This window comes from Harpia harpyja, chromosome Z (assembly GCF_026419915.1).
Source record: "Harpia harpyja isolate bHarHar1 chromosome Z, bHarHar1 primary haplotype, whole genome shotgun sequence".
Lineage (NCBI taxonomy): Eukaryota > Metazoa > Chordata > Aves > Accipitriformes > Accipitridae > Harpia > Harpia harpyja.
In genome coordinates, this window is record NC_068969.1 from 99,604,388 (window position 1) to 99,623,427 (window position 19,040).

General features: G+C 38.9%; 1 protein-coding gene across 2 annotated transcripts in view; it reads right to left on the minus strand.

The window, feature by feature from the left end:
• PARP8 (poly(ADP-ribose) polymerase family member 8) overlaps window positions 1-19,040 on the minus strand; it is a 119,352-nt gene that overhangs the window by 58,714 nt on the left and 41,598 nt on the right. Inside the window, exons 3-4 of one of the 2 annotated variants that reach the window (XM_052775733.1) lie at window positions 6,271-6,308; window positions 1,004-1,093 (exon numbers count right to left, since the gene is read on the minus strand). In XM_052775733.1, coding sequence (XP_052631693.1) covers window positions 1,004-1,093; window positions 6,271-6,308 — 128 coding nt within the window. The remainder of the gene's footprint in view (window positions 1-1,003; window positions 1,094-6,270; window positions 6,309-19,040) is intronic. The other variant, XM_052775732.1, reaches the window with a different exon arrangement.

Genomic DNA, 19,040 nt, shown 5'->3' on the forward strand with positions numbered 1-19,040 from the left:
AGCAAAATTAAATCAGATCACCTTCTATATAAAAAATAGATTTTTATTCTATTCTAAATGACACGTTTCATTTCTTTTTAAATTACATAAATATTTGCAAGTAAAATTTATCTTAAAACTTCTGACTATAATGGCCAGTTTTTGTTTAGGTGCCACTGCACCAGCTTCAGTAAAATTTTTCTTGATTTACATCAGTATAAATGAGATCAGAGACTGGAGATCATATTGGTTTTCCAGTGGAATTCAAAGTAATTTTGTGTTACACAAAAAAAGCCCTAAAGCATTGTAATAATAAAAAGACTGCAAAGTCAAGTGTTCCTATCTGAAGAACTGCCAGAATTAAGAGTGCTCTGTGCAGTTTCTCCTGCAGCCTGAAATCATCAGGGAATTTGTCTGCTAAAATCTAAAAAGTCTCTATGGAGTATGCACAAATCTTGATTATATATTGTATAAATGGGCCTATATGGCTGAAAAGCATACCCTATCATGTATCAAATAATTTTTGAAAGTATGGAAATAATTTCAAATTAAATGTTCCCAAAATCACTGGGAAAAAAATGTATTTCTTTTCTATAGTCTAATTTAGTGAAACAATTGAACCATTTTGTTTGAAATTTCCTGATATAATTCACCAGTGGCAATGGTACTTACAGACTGTTTCATCCCCAATGGTGAAGATTTAGTGAAGTTTTAAGCAAGTGAGCATGAAAACTTATAATTGGGAAGTATTAAGCACCTCTAACTGTATTCAAGAACTGCTTTAGGACAGACCGCAAGACATTAAAAGAATAAAATACATTCTGCCTACACAATCGTGGTGATCCCCAAAAGAAATATAATTTCTTCTATTCTGAAATGTAGGACAATTTACTATAGCAAGACTGTGAGAAAATAGCAAACTGTATAGCTGCACACATTAATATATCTCCCTCTAAGTACAGGCAACATCTTGTCTTTCGTCACAAAATATGAACTTGATAAAACACTTGGGACATAAGATTACCTGTAGCGATTTGGTGGAAAATTACTGGAATTGGCTCTGTTGTAACTAACACATCTTCATCGTTATCAGAACTGGAAACATAAGTGTTATCTATGAAAGAAAAACACCTTGCATGGTGAAGTCCAGTTGTGCTCTGCCAGCCCCTTCCCATGTTGCCTGTCCCACCCCTGTACCATAAGGAACCATTCCTCAAATGGTCAGGGAAGCTGAGCGCTATCACCTTCCTGGTGTGTTTTTTTTTTCTCTTGAGATTGCTAACGAAAACAAAAATACCAAAAGGATGGAAGATTCGGACCCAAATTTTATACAAGCAATCCCATGGAGTCTGATGTCACGCTTTCATGAATCACACCAAGCACTGCTCTGAACTGTCCCACAAGGCTTATGGGGGTTTGAGCCAACCTTTCCCAAAATTAAGACTTGTTCCACGCTTTTTGCTGTGCCTGACACTAAAACTCAAGCTAGATCTGCTGTGCAGAGTAACAGCTGCATTCAGAGCTGGGTGTTAACAGCCTAATATGGAAAATACCCATGCCTCATTTTGCCTAGTCACATAAACGTTGTTTGAAGTATCTTCTAATCAGTGGATAACTTGTGCCTGCTTCAGGAAAAAAAATGAATTCCTCCCACTTAACAAAAATGTTAGGTATGGATACGGATATGAATATGGCAAGTCTATCCCAAATTTTCTTACAAAATGTAGGGATTAGGTTGAGGGGTGTGTGTGTGTTGGTTTTTTGGTTTCGTTCCTTTTTTGTTTTCCAACCAAATGTTTAGTAACAACAAACAAGGAACAGCAAGTTTTTATGTACTATCTGCAGAAGCTAATTTTGCATGAATTGCTGAACTGCCTAGGAAAGTAATAGTATTTTGTTTTCTACTGATCTGGGCTGAATTGAAACTTATGCTCTAGAGCAGAAAGGCTGACAATTGAGATAATCACAGATAAAGAGACAAGAGAATTGAACAAGGACTTGATTTATCGTAATTCCAAACACTCCGGTCCCACAGCAGCAAAGTGCGTGAACTCACGTGTAATTTTAAGTGTACTGCTGCAATCTCAAAGCCTTTGACCACAGCGCTTCCAGTGAAATGTTAAAGATGTTAACATTAATTGAGCAGTAAATTCAGTAACATTACCGTTTGTATTACAGAGGTTCTCAGCAGCCTGTATCAAGACGAAGCCCCGGCACTGCTGCCCCTTTCTCGCCCAGGTGTGCCACGCTGCCTTTGCAGACTAGCAGCTGCACTGCTGCACACGGACAGGCACGTGGGGCTTTCCCAGCCCACTCGCTGCCTGTGAAACACCCTTTCTGCCACATTCACACACATCTACTGAGTCTGACACTATCCCACACCTTCGCCTACTTCCAGTTCCGTGCTGTCCCTCAAGCTAATCTGAATGATCTTCACTCAGCCCAGCAAACATATATTGTGTGCAGGCAATTGCCACAGGAGGCTAACACCACTTTTCCCTGAGCACTGCTCTCCAGTGGGCACAGCCACCTGCTCCATCAGCTCAGTTTGTGTCTGCTTGGCTATGCGCTTGGGACAGGGATGTGTTTCAGAGCCACAGCATCATGCGAATACAAAGGGGTCCCTTCAGCCATCTGCCAGCGTTCACTCCTTCTCCCGTTTTTGCCTCTTGGCAGGACAGGCTGTGAACTACGCCTCCAGGACAGACGCACCTCACCCTCTCTATGAACCCCTGCCTTGCCTCTATTTGCACGCAGCACCTAGCTGTCACCATTTTGCTGTCAGCCTCACCATGCCGGATGGCTCTGGGCATATAGGACACAGGCCCATTCCTTTCCCACATTTGGGAGTGAAACTTAGTGCTATAGAGTCTAATGAGCCGCAATAACAGAGGCCACCATTTGGCTCTAAATAGACCTAACACCCTATATATGGATGGGAGAAAGGAAACCCGTGCGCTAGAACTTATTGCTATATGAAAAAGTATGAAAAACAACAGCATGTGCTGTGTAGAATAGACAATTACCAAGATATACATATATGGAAAAAAGGACTGCTCAATTACAGGTTTTACAGATTTTAATTATATTTTTATGTTCATTGTCATTCTTTCTTGGCAGCTGCATAATATGATTTTCACTGCCAAGGTTTTGTTTTCCTTTTCCATTTGGCAGCCATTAGGGTTTTTTTCTTTCCTTCCATCAGTCTAATGAAACTTGAAATTAAGATACTGGTTTTGGATTGCTTTCATTCAACATCCAGTTTCTAACACACTACACCCAGGAACACCTCTCCTCTTCTAGCAGAGGACCTAGTGCCTGGACCTAGCAGAGGGATGCAGCAAACCACTTGCTGCCAAACTGGTTCTCTCCCTCTCTGCTGCAATCTAATGAGGTCTAAGAAAAGGATGTTTCTGTTTACACATGTGTAATGCACAAATCACTGGGATAAAAGACTACAGCAGTTCTACAAGTTTACAGCAGCCAACATGTATCACTCCAAACATATATTCATTAGCAAAATGCTTGTTACTGTAATGGTTCTCATGGGAGTCATGATCCACTCATATTAATGGGACTTTAGTCTACTCATTGATGTTATATTCTATAACTGCTCCTTAGGAGCATTATTTTCCCCAGTTGTGTCAGTGTTATGAGAAAATGGTTACAGAGCTACCTTGCTGGAACTGATATACCTGCCTCTAAAATTTGCAGTGATATTTTCACAATTTCACTGTCTCAACGCTTTTCCTATTAAGTTCTTCAGTGTGCCTTTGTGAGCATATTTTTAGCTTTCATGCATAATTATGAAACTTTCAAACACGTTCCATTATTGGAAGTTGTCATGTCATATTATGGTTCTCATAGGTGTGATTTAATGCTCAGCTGTTTGTAATCTTTTGATGTATTATGAAGCAATTCAGCAATAGCTACACACTGTTATCAGTGCCAAAGAGGTGATGCTGTATACGTAACAGCAATGCGGGCAGCTAGAGTATGCGCACTACCCAAAGCTCTTCTTATAGTATCTAAAATTACTTCTGGTGGTATCACTTTTGGCTGAATGAACATCATTTGTATAGTAACTTAATCTCTTCTATTTTCATGTATTTATTGCATGCATTAGCAATTTATCTGATGACCAACAAGCCTTCTCCCGGATTTCCAAATTTGATCCACTGTGTATTACACACTCTTAGTCTCCAGAGAATACAACTTTGGTATAGCTACACACTAATGGACTTAAGCTTTGATCTGTAAAGATTTATCCTGTGAGAAATTTAATTTGATGAGTATGTGCTGCTTTGAACTCTATCAACTAGCAGCAATACTTGAAGATCACCTTCCAGTTGAGGAGGGCATCAGCACAGAGCTTCCCAGACTTGACACCATGCACTCTGACATGTCCCTGAAACATCCCTTAAAATACATACCAAAGAAAAGAGCCACAGTCAGCAATAATGTTAAGTTAGAGATTTAGGACAAAGGGAGGTGACAAAGAATCTGGCTCACCAAGTCAAAACAAGTATTTTTAGGATCAAAGCTGTAAAATGGCAAAGAGTCATTATGATTCCTAACACAGTGAACACCTCATCATCACAAAGAAAACATACATACTGCAAAAGCTTGAGATGTGAATTAAATCAGGTCTTTGAAAGCTTTGAAGGGTTAGATTTTAATCAGTATACATGTGCAGCTGGTTTACCCCCTGCTCCCCCACTTAGCTACAGTGTAAAATGTTCAAATTCTATCTGGCTTTAAAATACAGGGGATGATGGTAGAGAATATTTATTAGGTTTTAGAGCCACCAAAGTCACTCAGGTTTGTAGGCCATCAGGGCATGCTGCCAAGGAGCATTCATAAGGGCGAGTTTGAGGTCTGTCAGAACAGATTGCCAGGAGATGACACCTCACATGCTGTGGGAGTAACTGCTGGTTCAGTGCTCCAGCTTGCCATTTAGTTAGGGGTTCCCACAGAACAAGTTTTGTGATGTTTAATAAAACAAACTGTTAATAACATATGATGAAGATTTTTTTCAACTATTTATCCCTCCGTTCATTGTCAGGTCAATGGAGTAATCAGTAAATCAATTTATCACTGGTATGACTGTGTATTTTACGAACCTCAGTTTCTCCCCTTACTACACCTTGAATAGATTATTATTAGTAGCAGTTTTCTCTCCAGCTTTTAACTGGTAAAAAAAATCTCTCTCATAAAGGTTATTAGCATTCTTTCACATAATCAATTGTATTTAGCATCACTGCTGATGCTGATTTCTCTCTGCATTTGCTTCAAACACTGGTGTTTTGAACAGACATATGTCTGCTGCTTATCAGTGAAGATCAAAGCCTCACTTCTTTAGAGATTCTAAAAGAAACGAAATATTTCTTCTAGAAATATTACGGAGATGTTATGGATAAAGATCAAAAAAGGCCAGAGGGTTTCTTATCATTCATGGTACATACACTATTAAATAATCCCAGGTGCAAAATACATAATGTGGTGCAATCCAGCAGTACTATCATGTACCTTTACTTGCACAGCACCTGCCTGTCCTCATCCCTGTTTCCCTCTCCTGCTTCTGCTGACCTCTGTGCCACTTGAAGCATCTGTGCAGTCTCTTTGTGAAGGAAATCAGGGAAATAAGCTAGCTGAAAATGAGCTTTCACTCTTGCCTGGTTCTCTTTCATATGAGTAATTCCCCTTGTCTAGATTGGCCGCACAGTTACACAAATGGTTTTGCCAAGAGTACGAAATGGAGGCAGGACTGAGCAGCTGGGAACAGCTTTGCAAGCTTACATTACCAAAGACATACCCATACACAAACCCTTGGCTCCAACTGACACTGAGAAGCACCAACGTGCAGTCCACAGGCTTAACTTGAAGAACGTGAGTAGTCTCATTAAGGTCTAACACAGAAGTGCTTTGCTGGCCCTGCGCCAGACTGCTCAGCCTCTTGAAAGATCAAGCTTTATCTACCATGCCAAAGAGGAGTTGGGCACTTTCTCACTCCTATCACTGTTGGCTGCAGACACAGAAAGCATCGGTCTCCGTACAGACACAGAGCTCCGGTCTCTGTAAACTTGTGAACCAGGTTTTCTCACCCTGACCCAGCTGATAAATGATGCCTGAAAAGGAGAAATGACTGTGAAAATAATCTAACTAATGGAACATGATTAGCACAAGGGTGCACCTGGAAGACATCAACACCCTTTCAGATATTCTCATCTGAATATGGCAAATTGCAGTAACATGCATACATGTGTCACGGACAAGAATGTTGCACTGTACCTGGGTAATCCTCAGAGACATGCACTGAATAGGATACACTGTAAAAAAAAAAAAAACACCAACAGAATTAATAACAACAACATTAACTGATGGCAGAACATTTTTTTCCTGCTCCTGTATTATTTTACGTTTATTTATAGGTTCCTGCTGGTTTCCAGGACAGAAGGTAACAGCTATTTTGATGGCTTTTGAAGTGCTCAGCTGAAAAAAAAAAGCATCATGCACATTCTGAAAGCTTACTTTGCTAAATTGGCACATCCTGATTTCAACCTTCTTAAAAAGAATATCAAGACTGCATTATATTCATTTTAGAGTAACATTTCACAATATCTGTACTTATGCTTAAAAAAAAAAAAAGTTGCTCTTTGAACACCAGAACTAGAAAAGCCCAGTTTTCCCTGCATCTGGTTTCTGGGGTTGACTCAAGACTCAGTAGGAAGCCTTTCTTGCTGGCTGGGGCACTTCTGTACATTCCTGTTAGTCTCAGGAAAGGCTCTGGATGGCTTGGGCTCCTTCCTCTCATCAAAACCCCATATTTATAACAGTTGTGGCAATTTTATTTGATACCTGTACCTCTTTGTCAAGCTGAGTTCAAATCAAATTTGAAAGAGCCATCGTCACACTAAAGGGTAGCTTCACTACACGGATTACCTGAATCTGTTTCATCAGAAAACAGTCATACAAACACATCATCCTGGTCCTCCAGCTCAGCCCACATGTGCTTTCACCACCACCCAGTGAGATCTTCACTAAATTCACTGCTGATAGCAGGACAAATGGGCATGATGGTCTGATCGGTTATCTAACTACCCACCACGTCCTTTTGATTTTTTTTAAGGTTAAAGTGTGTCTTCATTTTGCATTAGAAACATTCAATTCTGCAGCATGCTGAAAGCTTTCTGTTGTATAATTCATGTCCTTTCCACTTCTAAATCCTATAAATTGTATGTGTCAACTTACATATTTAAATAATACATGGCGTGTGTTCGTGTCTGTAGTGAGTTAAGCAGACAGACAAAGGCAGGATGGCACAGTCCTCTTAAATTTTGGTATGTATTGTACATTGCTGAAAGGGATTCAGTGGATCTTTCTAAATTACATGAACACAGCTTCCAAGTAGACTATAAAATAAATCCATGTATGATTTTTTTCTTTTTCTCTCTCAAGGACTTCCATTAAATGAGCTCCACTTTCACAATCCAATGACTGTAGGAGGTAATCAATATGAAAAAGTAGGTCCCTCACACTTTCTTCTGTACGTCAATCGATTACCGCACAGCTCTGTCACCTGTTTTTGCACATCATCTATTCTAGCATAATTCATTTTATGTATTGTTTGACTAAGAGGCAAAGATGTCTGTTTCTTCAACAGCTGCAAATGTTCACATAAATTGAAGCAGAAAGAGTGTTTATTACAGCTGACAAGAGATTTAGCCACACAACTCTTGATAGCCTCAGTCAAGCCAGAATTAAATCCCATCACTGTGTAAACTCAACATTTGGTGATTCTTCTCTTTTAATTATTTTTCAGACATTTGGAATAGGCAGCATCTGTATCCCCTCATCTTGGAGCATTTTCCCTAAAGACTGGGGTATTTAAATCTAATTAATCCCCCATGGCATAAAATATCACTATTTTTCACTATTTTTAAGGACATATTCCAAAATAAGGAAATGTTATATCTCAGTGCAGTCATGTGTGGGGAATTTTGCCCTGTGGTGCAAAAAAACCAAGAAACCCCCCCCCCAAAAAACCCCAACACAAAAACCCCAAACCAAAAAAAACCCTGGGAAGTTAACTAAGGGCCTGTTCTTATCAAAACCCATCTTCTAGATGTTGTGTTTGTAACCATGACTTCTTCTACTACCAAAAGAGGTACTTCAGTCTTGCTCATTTAGACTGGCTGCTCGCACGCTTCCTTGCTGCCTCCAGAATCGCAGTGTATGGGTTTGTTTGACTATTGTTATATAGGGTTATATTCAAGTGTGGACTTTTATTTCAAGAAAAGAAAAATCTTTCTAGAACTCACTCCATATTCTAATTTAAAAAAAATCTCAATCCAACTTAAAAACTGCAGCAAAGCAGGGAAATTCCACATACGTATAAAAAAAAGTTCTTTATATTGAGAACAAGAACAGGGGCTGAAGAAGTTACAGAATTTCCATCAGTGCAGATATTCAAAACTCAACTGGATAAGGCCCTCAGCAACCAAATCTAACTTTGAAGCTGGACTTGACTTCAAAGTTAACTTCTGCTTTGAGTGGGAGGTGGACCAGGTAGTCTGCACAAGTCATTGCCCCACGTAATTACTCTATGCATGTATGTGCAGAAACCCTATGAAAGCATGTTTCTCTTCCTTCTTCCTCATCATCTGGTATCTATGGCAGCAGCAGCTGTGGTGACATTAAATGGAAACTAGTAAGAAAAAAATACACTGTAGGTCTTGTGAGATGGAACTAAAATGAAAATGTTCATGAAGATGCAGGTTAGAAATAGTCTCAAGCCAGATCCTGTAATGACTGTAAGCAAATTCAGGGTCTGACCCAGAGCCCACTGAATCCAGCAACGGTCTCGCTACTAAGATGAATATTATCAGAGAGGAGAAAGGAACAGAACAAAACTTGGTTTTGTGTCCCAGCTCACCCCTGTGATTGTCACATCGCATCACACTTTGGTACATTTTTCTGCACTCAGGATAAACTGCTTCCTACTAACTGTGCACCTGATTTGTTAGAAAACAAGATATATCAGGCTAACAAAGGTCTCTTAAGAGGCTCCTGTCCTGCAGCCACCTAAGCATTTTCCTGTTGTCTTCCATGAGATTTAGAGCCAAGACAGAAACACGGGACTGTGATGGCTTACGGCACCTTAAACAGCACAGGCTTCAGTGAAGATGCAGATGTTCAACACCTCTCAGTGTTAAATCCTCTCAGAGCCAAAGAAAGCCTTTACTGAAGCAGCTTTCTCATTTAAGTACTCAGAAATGCAACTGGAATTAATTTAGGCTTGGCCACCACATAGAAGTACAACATGATTATTCCAGTGAGGGATATGATTTTTTCTTCTGGCAATGCTGTTCCCCTCTACAACCCTATTGCAGTTACATTGCTATAAATACAGCTTATAGCACTATAATTTATTTCCATTCCCATAAACACATTCTAACCAGCCAACCATCATCCTTGCTCGTTCAGTTATATTACTTTAGCTACACGAACATAGTTAAACTCTTGGGTGTAAACAAAGCCTCAATGATGGTGTTATTTCTGTTTTATTCAGCCTAGACCCTCGGCAGAAGGCATCCTACAGTACATAGATTTCTCTACCCTTAAGCTCAGAATAAGCTTCATACTAGAAATGGCCCAGTAAAATTTTTGGTTTTTAACAAACAGTAAAGCACCATATGAGAAATTAGTGAGAGCTGTTATGTTTCACTGCTTGAGGTTTTAATGTAAACTTCTTATTGCTTGAAATAATATTAACATGTAGATCCACAGCTTTAGCTTAGTAAGAATTCTACTCACAGGGGCCTCCTTGAAAGCATTTTCCAATGTGTTTTAACTGTATCTCTTCCTTCTTCAGGAAGATTATCCTGCAGAGGTCCGTCTGCATTTTGGAACTAATTCATCAGCTAGATGGGGATCCACCACGTAATTGCTGTTTTTCAGATTAATCTGTCCCAGTTTGATACAGAACAAGCAGATTCACCTGCATTTGACATTACTATAATTTCTCAAAGCTCGTTAAAAAGGAGTCCTGAGCCCAAACTCATTATACTACCAGGCAAAATATTACCCCAAAATTGAACCTGCAGGACAAAGAAAAAAAATCCATGAAAACTGAAAAAAGGCAGCAAAGCAAAAGTTACTGTGACAAAGCACCTTCATAAAAAGGAAAAGAACCAGCTTCACCTCTTTACATCAATTTGTAAGACTGTTTCCCATGCCTTGAACTGCAATTTTTACCTATCACAGTACAAAGCCCAGAATCAGGCATGCATCCTGAAGCCACAACAGTGACGCTGGAGCTGGAGTGTATGACTGGAGTGTATCTTCCCATCAAATTCACGTTATCTCAACTGTATGCCACCTGTAGTTTCTCTCTAGGAAAGAAATCCTTTAAGCTGAATTTCCAGCTGTTTTGCACAGCACGAACAGCATGAAGCATCTGGCGCAAGTCTAAGATTTATGCCTATGGAGCAGTTATGACAATTCAACCAGCTCTGTCCCATAGCAACAGCTGACTTACTGCCTTATTAAGTGTGGAAATTGTGATCTAGTTTCTAGCCCAGTTTTAGCTGTCTCTACAAGAGCCAGAGCTCCATGTGCTAATGTTGCAGCTTGCAAACTTGCTGAAGAAAGGAAACAAGACTTTTTGTCATGTGGAATCTTACAGTAGTCTAACACTAACCTGTAACAAGATATAAGAAAAGAGAAAATAGGATTTTCTTAATACATCTGGAACTACAGAATTCAGAAGAGATTATTTTTTGTTTATGATATCCAAAATCCCAGATCTAGCTCATCAATGAAGTAATGCAGTAAGTTAACAGGATGCACAAAATTTTATACCTGAAGAAAAATACTAAGACTCAGCAAAGTAAGCTATGGACAAATACACAAGATTAAATGCCACTGTGGTACTGATTATATGCCAGGATTAACTTCTGAACAAGCTGGTGAGCTGAAGAATAGATCAGTGAAACCTTCATAAGAAAAATAAAATTATACTGGTGAAAGCTTTGGGCCAAACAGCCTTTTTAATGACCTGTATAACATTTCTGAAAGCATGTCAACCTGATGTTTTTACTCTCTTCTGGGTGAGGCAGTAAGAAGGAATAAGAATAACGTCCAGCTGAAGAGGTGCAACTGAAATTGTATTCTTTTACCAATTTCTAGCTATCAACTCTCAAAATTACTACTCACCTTCAGTATCTACACATAACATGCCACAGTAGAACATTTCACGAATGTCCACTAATTAAGAAAATACTCCCACTCCCATCTTCACTCCTTTGTTTCCTTATCTTCGAAAATGCTTCCAAATTCTTCAGTCGATTCCTATTACTTTCACAGCCTTTAGCCTCCTCTTCTACTTCAACAAGACCACAATTTGATTCTGAAGCCAGACTCTTCATACTATTTTACTTCTGACCAGGCTTTTTCCTCAAATGAAAGAAAATTGGTTTCAAAAGGATTCCACCATGAACATAGGCCACTCTCTTTTCTAATAACTGGTCTGAGATGATACAGTTTGAAACCTAACAGCTTGGTAATAAATCATGTCACAAATACAGGGTGGAAATCACGATTTTCAGAAGATGTACTGTGGGATTCCATCCAAATGAAACTTTCAAATTGCATTCCCGAAATATCTGACCTTTGAACAAGTGCCTTGAGAATTGGTAGGAGATGAAGGCTTTTAGGTATTGGCCAGCTGAAAAACTAGGTAGCCTATTTACACAAAAAATCTGGAATACTTAACAAGAAAAAAAAATCCATTCATCTTTTTCTTTATTTTGTAGTTGACATTATTTGAATTAGGAAATTCTCTGAAGAGAATTACAATTCAAAACCAATAGTTAAAAACACTGCAAAAGGCTTCCATGTCAAGACTTTCTTCCAATTTGTACAAAGATAACAAGAACACAATTAACAGCAGAAGGTACCCAGCAGCCATAAGCAGCAATTCTCTATGGCAAAAAGATCTCTTCTGCTTAATGGACACTGCCAAAGACAAGCCTTCTAAAGTCACAGCCTGGAGACAACCATTTCATTCTATGTTGAAGACAGAACAAACAAAATCACTATAAAAGCAATTGAACAATAAGCAAAAATTACTACTGTGTTACTTACAGCTAGGACAAAGAAACTTTCCTTTTGGTGTTCAACCGCCACAACCATGAGTGAATAATAAATGTTAGGGTTTTTGACAATTTATGAACAAGTGAATTAGCAAGATACTTCACCACTTGGTACGTATGACTACTGTGCTATGAAACACTTCATTCCCTTTCAATGGAGCTCTTAAAAAACAATGTAATTACACTACGGGCGAAATAATATTGCTCTTCCACTCTGGAGTTTTTGGAAGATTCCATCCCACCCAACACACATCAGCTGAGGAAGTGCTCCACTGAAGGTCATATTCAGAAATACACATAAAACTGTGGCAGCACTCTGAATTTTACTACCAGGTAAATTTTGTAATCAACTATTGCTAGCACTCAGAATGTCTTTAGTAAAATATATGGAGACTTTTAAAATGTATTTATAAATGTACATTTATAATAATGTAACACACATTTTATTGTATTGCAAATCACATTAAGGAGTGAAGTAAATACTCGTAGCCAATACAAATCAGCAAGTACTGCATTCCATTCATTCATGATACCTTTACAATACAGCCCCAGTAATGTGACAAAAACATAAATGGAACTGAAAAAAGTTCCAGTTGCGTAAAACACTAACCACAAAGGGATGTGCATCTCCAAACAGACAGATGGATGAACAGTAGTTAGAATCATGCAAATTAGAAATAAGAACGATAGCACATCACATGACATCGTTTGAAAATAAAAGTTTGCATAAGGCTTTTTAAAATACAAATAAATATACAGGGTTTTTGCTCTTTCACACAGTGAAATAACTATTGGAGCAGAGGACTTCTGCTTTTTTTTTAAGCAGTGAAATAAAAACTGATGTCATTAAATAAAATAACAATTACTGAAAAACAACCTTATGATCTTCTGGAAAAAAGAATTAGAAGTCTCTACAAATGAGACAAAAATTAAAAGGAAGTGGACCTAAGTTTTCATGCACATATTAGCACAACTATGGAAAAAGTGTCTGTTAATCAAGGGCAGCAAAAATAATCTCACTGTATTAAAATTTATTTTCTTTTCTGTTACAGAATTTAGAACTTGAATTAAATTCCACTGAAGTCCAAGGGATATTTTAATACTTAACAAGAAGATTACAGGCAAGCTGCATAGAAAATACAAGACTTCTGGCCCCTACCACACTCCTGGTATTTCTAGAAACAAGTACTTAATCACTTCGCTAAAAATTTTAAGATGTGTTCCAAAAGGTGCAAATTTTGGTGAGCACTTTTCTTTTTTTTGTATTTGCAGCTTGTTATACAACTGGACTGTGAACCATTTCACGTCCATGCTATTTTCAAGATTCCTGATAAAACAAGCTTATCCTTTAAAATGTTTTGAATGTGTGTCTGCATCTCACCGATTTGTTTGCAGATATACAGGCCACCTTAAATCTCCTTAGTTCACGTTAGTTCAACGAGTTTCTGTATCCCTTGTGATCCAGTAACTGATGACCCAGCATCAGTCACAGCTATTTTTTGCTGCTAGATAGAGACAGGTGCTTGCAAAGAATTGAAATTGGTGCACACGCTCCTTTCACTATACATCAAAACTCCCCATGGTGCACCAGCCATTATACAGAAAAGAATAACAAGTGACTCTGAGTAACCTTTTCCTCTGGATGTCGGAGAATGCGCATGTGTGATGACATATGAAAAGTCCCAGGCATATCTACTGATGACACATTAGAACTATTCCAGAGAGAGATGAGCAGTGTCAACGTGTCAAAAATGGCACTGCTTTCATTTTGTGACATAACCGGAGGAATAGAGGCGCTGAGTCAAAGTTATTACATGTTTGCATTTGTCACTAAGAGTAATGCTGCTACTGGTCCTTTCATGCAACCAAAGTGCATCTGTATAAAATGGTGAGCATTATTCATAAAGCCCTGCTTGATTTAGCATGTTATTCAAATAAAGGGGATACAGAAGACTGCAGCTCAACCATTTCCCTTTTGCAAAGCATCCAATGAAAAAGGCACGGCAACTTCTAGTAAATGCAACAAAGTCTTTAAGATTAATAATCACTCCAACAAACACAAGGGCACTCCTAAAAATAAAAATAGCCCTTATGAAATAAGCAAATCAAGGACACTTGGGGGGGGGAAAAAGTGTGTGCTGTGTGCCATTCTAGAAAGGGTTACATCAAAATATGGCTACCTGTTCAAAGCCAGGTTGTCCATAATCAGACTACCGGAATCAGACCATTTCACCCAGAACTACAAAAGCTGCCTCTTCTTGCAGTCACCCTGTCTGACCAGGTCCAGGTCCCTCCCCTCAACACAGATACTCTTTAAACCTCTCTTCTGCGCTGTTCCTTCTTTCCACTGATCCCACTGGTTTGAATTCTCCCTCCATCCTCCCCATTAGCTCTTCATCTGATTTCAGTCTTCCCCAGAACACAGAGCACAAAACAAACGCAGAAGAGCAACCTCTTGACCCAGCTCAGCTGCAGCCAGAGCAGCATGTATGATCATAGCCTTTGGGCACCTTATTTCCAGGGTTAGGCCCATCTTCTTCCACTACGTGTTTTCTACAGTTTCTTTTTTTTTTTTTTTTTTAAGGATGAAAGTTTTTCCTCTCTTCAGCTTCTTTCTTTTTGTTTTGAGTATCACTGTTAGAAGCAACCATGATAAGCTCTTTCTGGAGCCAGCAAAGAGTTATCTTAAAGCCATGAGGGTTTTGGCCCACTTTGTTCTTATTGGAAGGCTGTTCTGGGCTCTTGTGACTGTAATTCTAGTAACTCTGTTTTCAATTCAGATAAATTGAACAGAAACCCTTTGTCCAACCCCTGTACGAAGCCTCCGTATTGTGATCTTTCAAAACAAAAATAAAAGGACACAAAAGGGAACAACCATGATCCCAAGGCAGAAGCACAAGGCAAACTACAAACTGAACAGTTACAGTGATTCAAGCAACAGAAGAGCGTGCCTTGTCATAGGAAGTTTTACCAGATCATTTTAGCAGATAATTCCAGCATCATTAAAAATAAAGCCCATATAAATCCTTGGAGACATTCACTGTTTAACTTCGTTGTGTCCCTAACAAGTGGAATGGCTCCTTTCCTTTACATGCTGTGTTCAGCAAAGGAGAGAAGTCCTAGGCATCCTTCTTAGACCACTCTACACATTCATTAATTAGTTGGCATTTTGCTTGTTTATCTAATGAGGTGTGAGACAGCCACTGCTGTGCAGGGAAAAAGTAACAAATGTAAATACTCCTTCTCTTCAGTTCTTTGAGATATCTCACAGAATTCAAATTTTTCCCTTCTCCCTGCCCCGCCCTCCTCCCCCCCTCACAGCAAAGTCCCCAACACTTCTTCGTATAGCTGAAATACTGTATTTGTGGACTAAAACTATTTTTTTCTGTAAGTTCCATACATACAGCCTCCACTAAGATCAGTACAAACTCAATATATAACTTCCAAATATAGAATTTGAACGTCAAGCTATAGCTTTTAGGAATACTCTAAACTACAAGTGCATATTCTTGCATGCATTCAACATAACAAAATCCCATAGGGCAAGATTTTCAATAGATGTTACCTATGAAATTGCCCAACCCAGTTTATTCATGCCAATATAATGCATTCATGCAATTCAGGACCACTGGCATACCTACAGCCAGTTATTTATCTGTTGCTTACAGGTACACACAGTCTCCTTCCTGGTCAAGTCAGTAAGGCGGTGTCCAGCACCATTGAAAATTGCTAGACTATGACACACCATGGACTCATATCCTGCACAATTTTAATCCAAGACGACAATTGCTGTTCCTGAATCCTATGTCACAAAGCTGCAAGGATTGCTTGCAAACCCGAGGGGCTGGCTCATCCTGCTGTCCCATTACACTAACATGGTCAAAATGACACCGTTTTCTGTGGTTAGAGACACAAAAGGAGGTGCTACGTGGCCAGCTGCAAGGCCAGCTGGGTTTGCCTCCTCAGACCAAAAGACCCAAGAATTACAGTGGTGCGAGGGACAACATGAAACATGAGAGCAGGTCAGACTCTCACTCCTGGAGCCTCACTGGGATACCTGTAACATCCCTGCCACTATACCACAGTCAGGAACAGCATGGACTCACAAACAGCAAATAAAATGAAAAATTCAGTGTGAGATGACAACAAGAAAAGATGATTTTTTTCCCCTTTCTTTTCAGATACGACAGTTTCAGTGTGAGGGCACCGGTACACTTCAAATACAACATTCAGTCCTGGGTGTCCTTAGCATTAGAAAGATCTCAGTAAATTCCAGGGAGTACAGGAATCATCAGGAAACAATCACCAATCTGGCAGAACAGGCCGGTGAGCGAAAAAATTTAAATGTGTTCAGACAGCTAGGTATACACAGTATGGCAAATCAGTGAGCAAGTGTGGTAGGAAATGTGATGACTACTGAGACATGTTTTCCAGGGTGCAAACATGAAGATGGACATCATACTTACAAGATGGCCCAAGGGAAAATGGCAAACCATATTAAAGTGAAATTAGTGGAAAAAGTATAACCTGGCTGAAAATCAGAAATGGAGAACCCCATTAAAAAGTGAATTCGTCTCCCAGGGAAGGGGTAGAGGGCTAATCACATTGCCATTTAAAGTCAGGATGGAAAAGAAGCTTAAGTAAAATTCATGGAAAAATTTTGCATTGGCAAGGTTACTAACAAATATGTTTCCCATTGCTAGTTTCAACGAGTTACAAATGAGCAAAATGTTACTTGCCATTCTCACTAGTAGCTCAGAGAACAAAGTTGTAGGTTGACTGTGACATTGATGACTCTCAAGGTGACTCATGAAAAAAAGATTCAAAGTACACCACTGTACTATATTTCAATAGTGTGCAGAATAATAGCAGCAGGGAATTTCAGTTCAAGCACTTCTTATGCATTTGAAGTGGCAGTATTGGCTAAGATCTGAAACAGTTCTTCCACCAACTTCTCATGAATTCTAGCTGTTCCTGAATATCACATACTCTGATTTCTTCTTCCTGACAGAATGTAATAGAAAGCATACTGTAGCATTTTTTTTTTGCATTTAGGCGTATTTAGTAACGGCTCATCTAATAAGGAACGATTTCTAAATACACAGGCTTTTCTTGGGCAAACGAATGCTTCTAGATGCATGACCGCTCACAGAATATTAATTTCATACTATACCCAAACAACCATACCTGAATATAGTCTGGCAGCCATTCCTACAGAAAATGCTAAGCAAACTATAGAACAAGTAACAAAAGATAATTTTAGTACCCTATACCAACACGTAGTTAGATTTTGAATACCATTTTAATTTGTAAAGATACAATTAAAAAATTCCTCCAATAGCCTTAATTAGATCCCTGTCTTCTCAAAAAAATAATTACATGTCAGATGAAGCACTGACTTAAGAAGCCGCTGTATTCTTGCAAAGGCAGAGGTAGTTCTATTCCCAGCTGTGTTACAGTGACTTGCTACATGCCTCCCAGCAAGAAAAAATGCGCACATTTTCAAAAGGCAATCAGTAACTACAAAGCTTTCTAGACACTGATTTACCTTTCATGTGTGCTGAACTTCTACATCTCCAACAGAAATCAGCAGGAACCATCAGCAGTTTTGAAAAATAAGGCCTTATAGTCCAGATTTAAAAAATAATTAGGCAACAATAATTGTGCAAAATGGCAGTTAGACACCTAAACTGTTTATATTCCCTTGAAAATACAATCAGTACATATCCGCCATTTTAGATAATTCAGTGTACTCACAAAGATACAAAAATGTCCATTTTATTGTGGATTTCTATAGAAATTTAGGTATCTTAAAAGGGATTTGGGTACCTAAGCACCTTTTATGAGGTCAGCACATAAATACCCTTGAGAAACTGGTAAAATAAGACTCATGCTAAGGTACTCAAAATCAGTACATACTTTTCAAAGTCCACAACAAAATCCTGGCCCCTTGAAATTCAATAGGCAAAACTCTCACTGACTTAAGAAAAAGTGAAGGTTTACCCTTGTCTTGGCTTCTTCATCAGCAAATCTGCAATAAAAAAATGTCAGAGATCATGTACTCCCTTCAACCCTTCTTTACTCCTTGCTCTGTCTGTACCATTTAGCACACTCAGCCACCAAAACTATCGCCAAAATTTGGAAAGCATCCTGAAGATGGGAAATGACCTGTAAGTGCTAAGTTTGTAATCAGACATTCTATTAAGTATTTCCAGCAAGTCTAGAGAATGAAAGAAAACAGGGCCCGAAAACTTTTGCTAATGTGAGACTAAAACCAGTAAATCTTTCACTAATACAGAGCTCTTAATCTGAAGATCTCTTCAGAGCTTTTAATAAAGACAGAGCTATGAAGACTAATGTAAAGAAAAATGAGACGGTATAAAGAGAACAAAAACAATCAACCTATAGAACGAAAGAAAAAAGGATTGAACACCGAAGAATAACTCCTCCCTTCTTGATGTCTCACTGATACCACATGCACTGGCAGTGACTTGAAGAACTGTTCAGCCAGCACCGTCCCAGACTGCAGAGAAAGCATCAATGGAAGTGGTAATGCAGCTGCAAGTGCTTGTCACCCTGTTTACTTGAGCCTATTGCACTGAGGAACCTAAATATAGAGATTAAAAAATCTGATTCAGACATCTACATCTTAAAATCTGGGCCAGTTTTACCAAGGTCCAAACTGTCTTCTCAGGCATGTCAGGATACATTAAACATACACAGCACTGGGTAACTGAACTGCAAATAGTTCAAAGTAGGCAGAGTCAAAATAATGTAAATATGGCCACTCGGGAAGATTATTTTTTTAGTTTGAGGGCTGGGGTCTCCGGTTCTTCTTGACGGAGGAGAGTTCACAAAGAAAAACCTTCAGGTAATACTGCCCCAAGTGGGTGGGTACACTGCCTT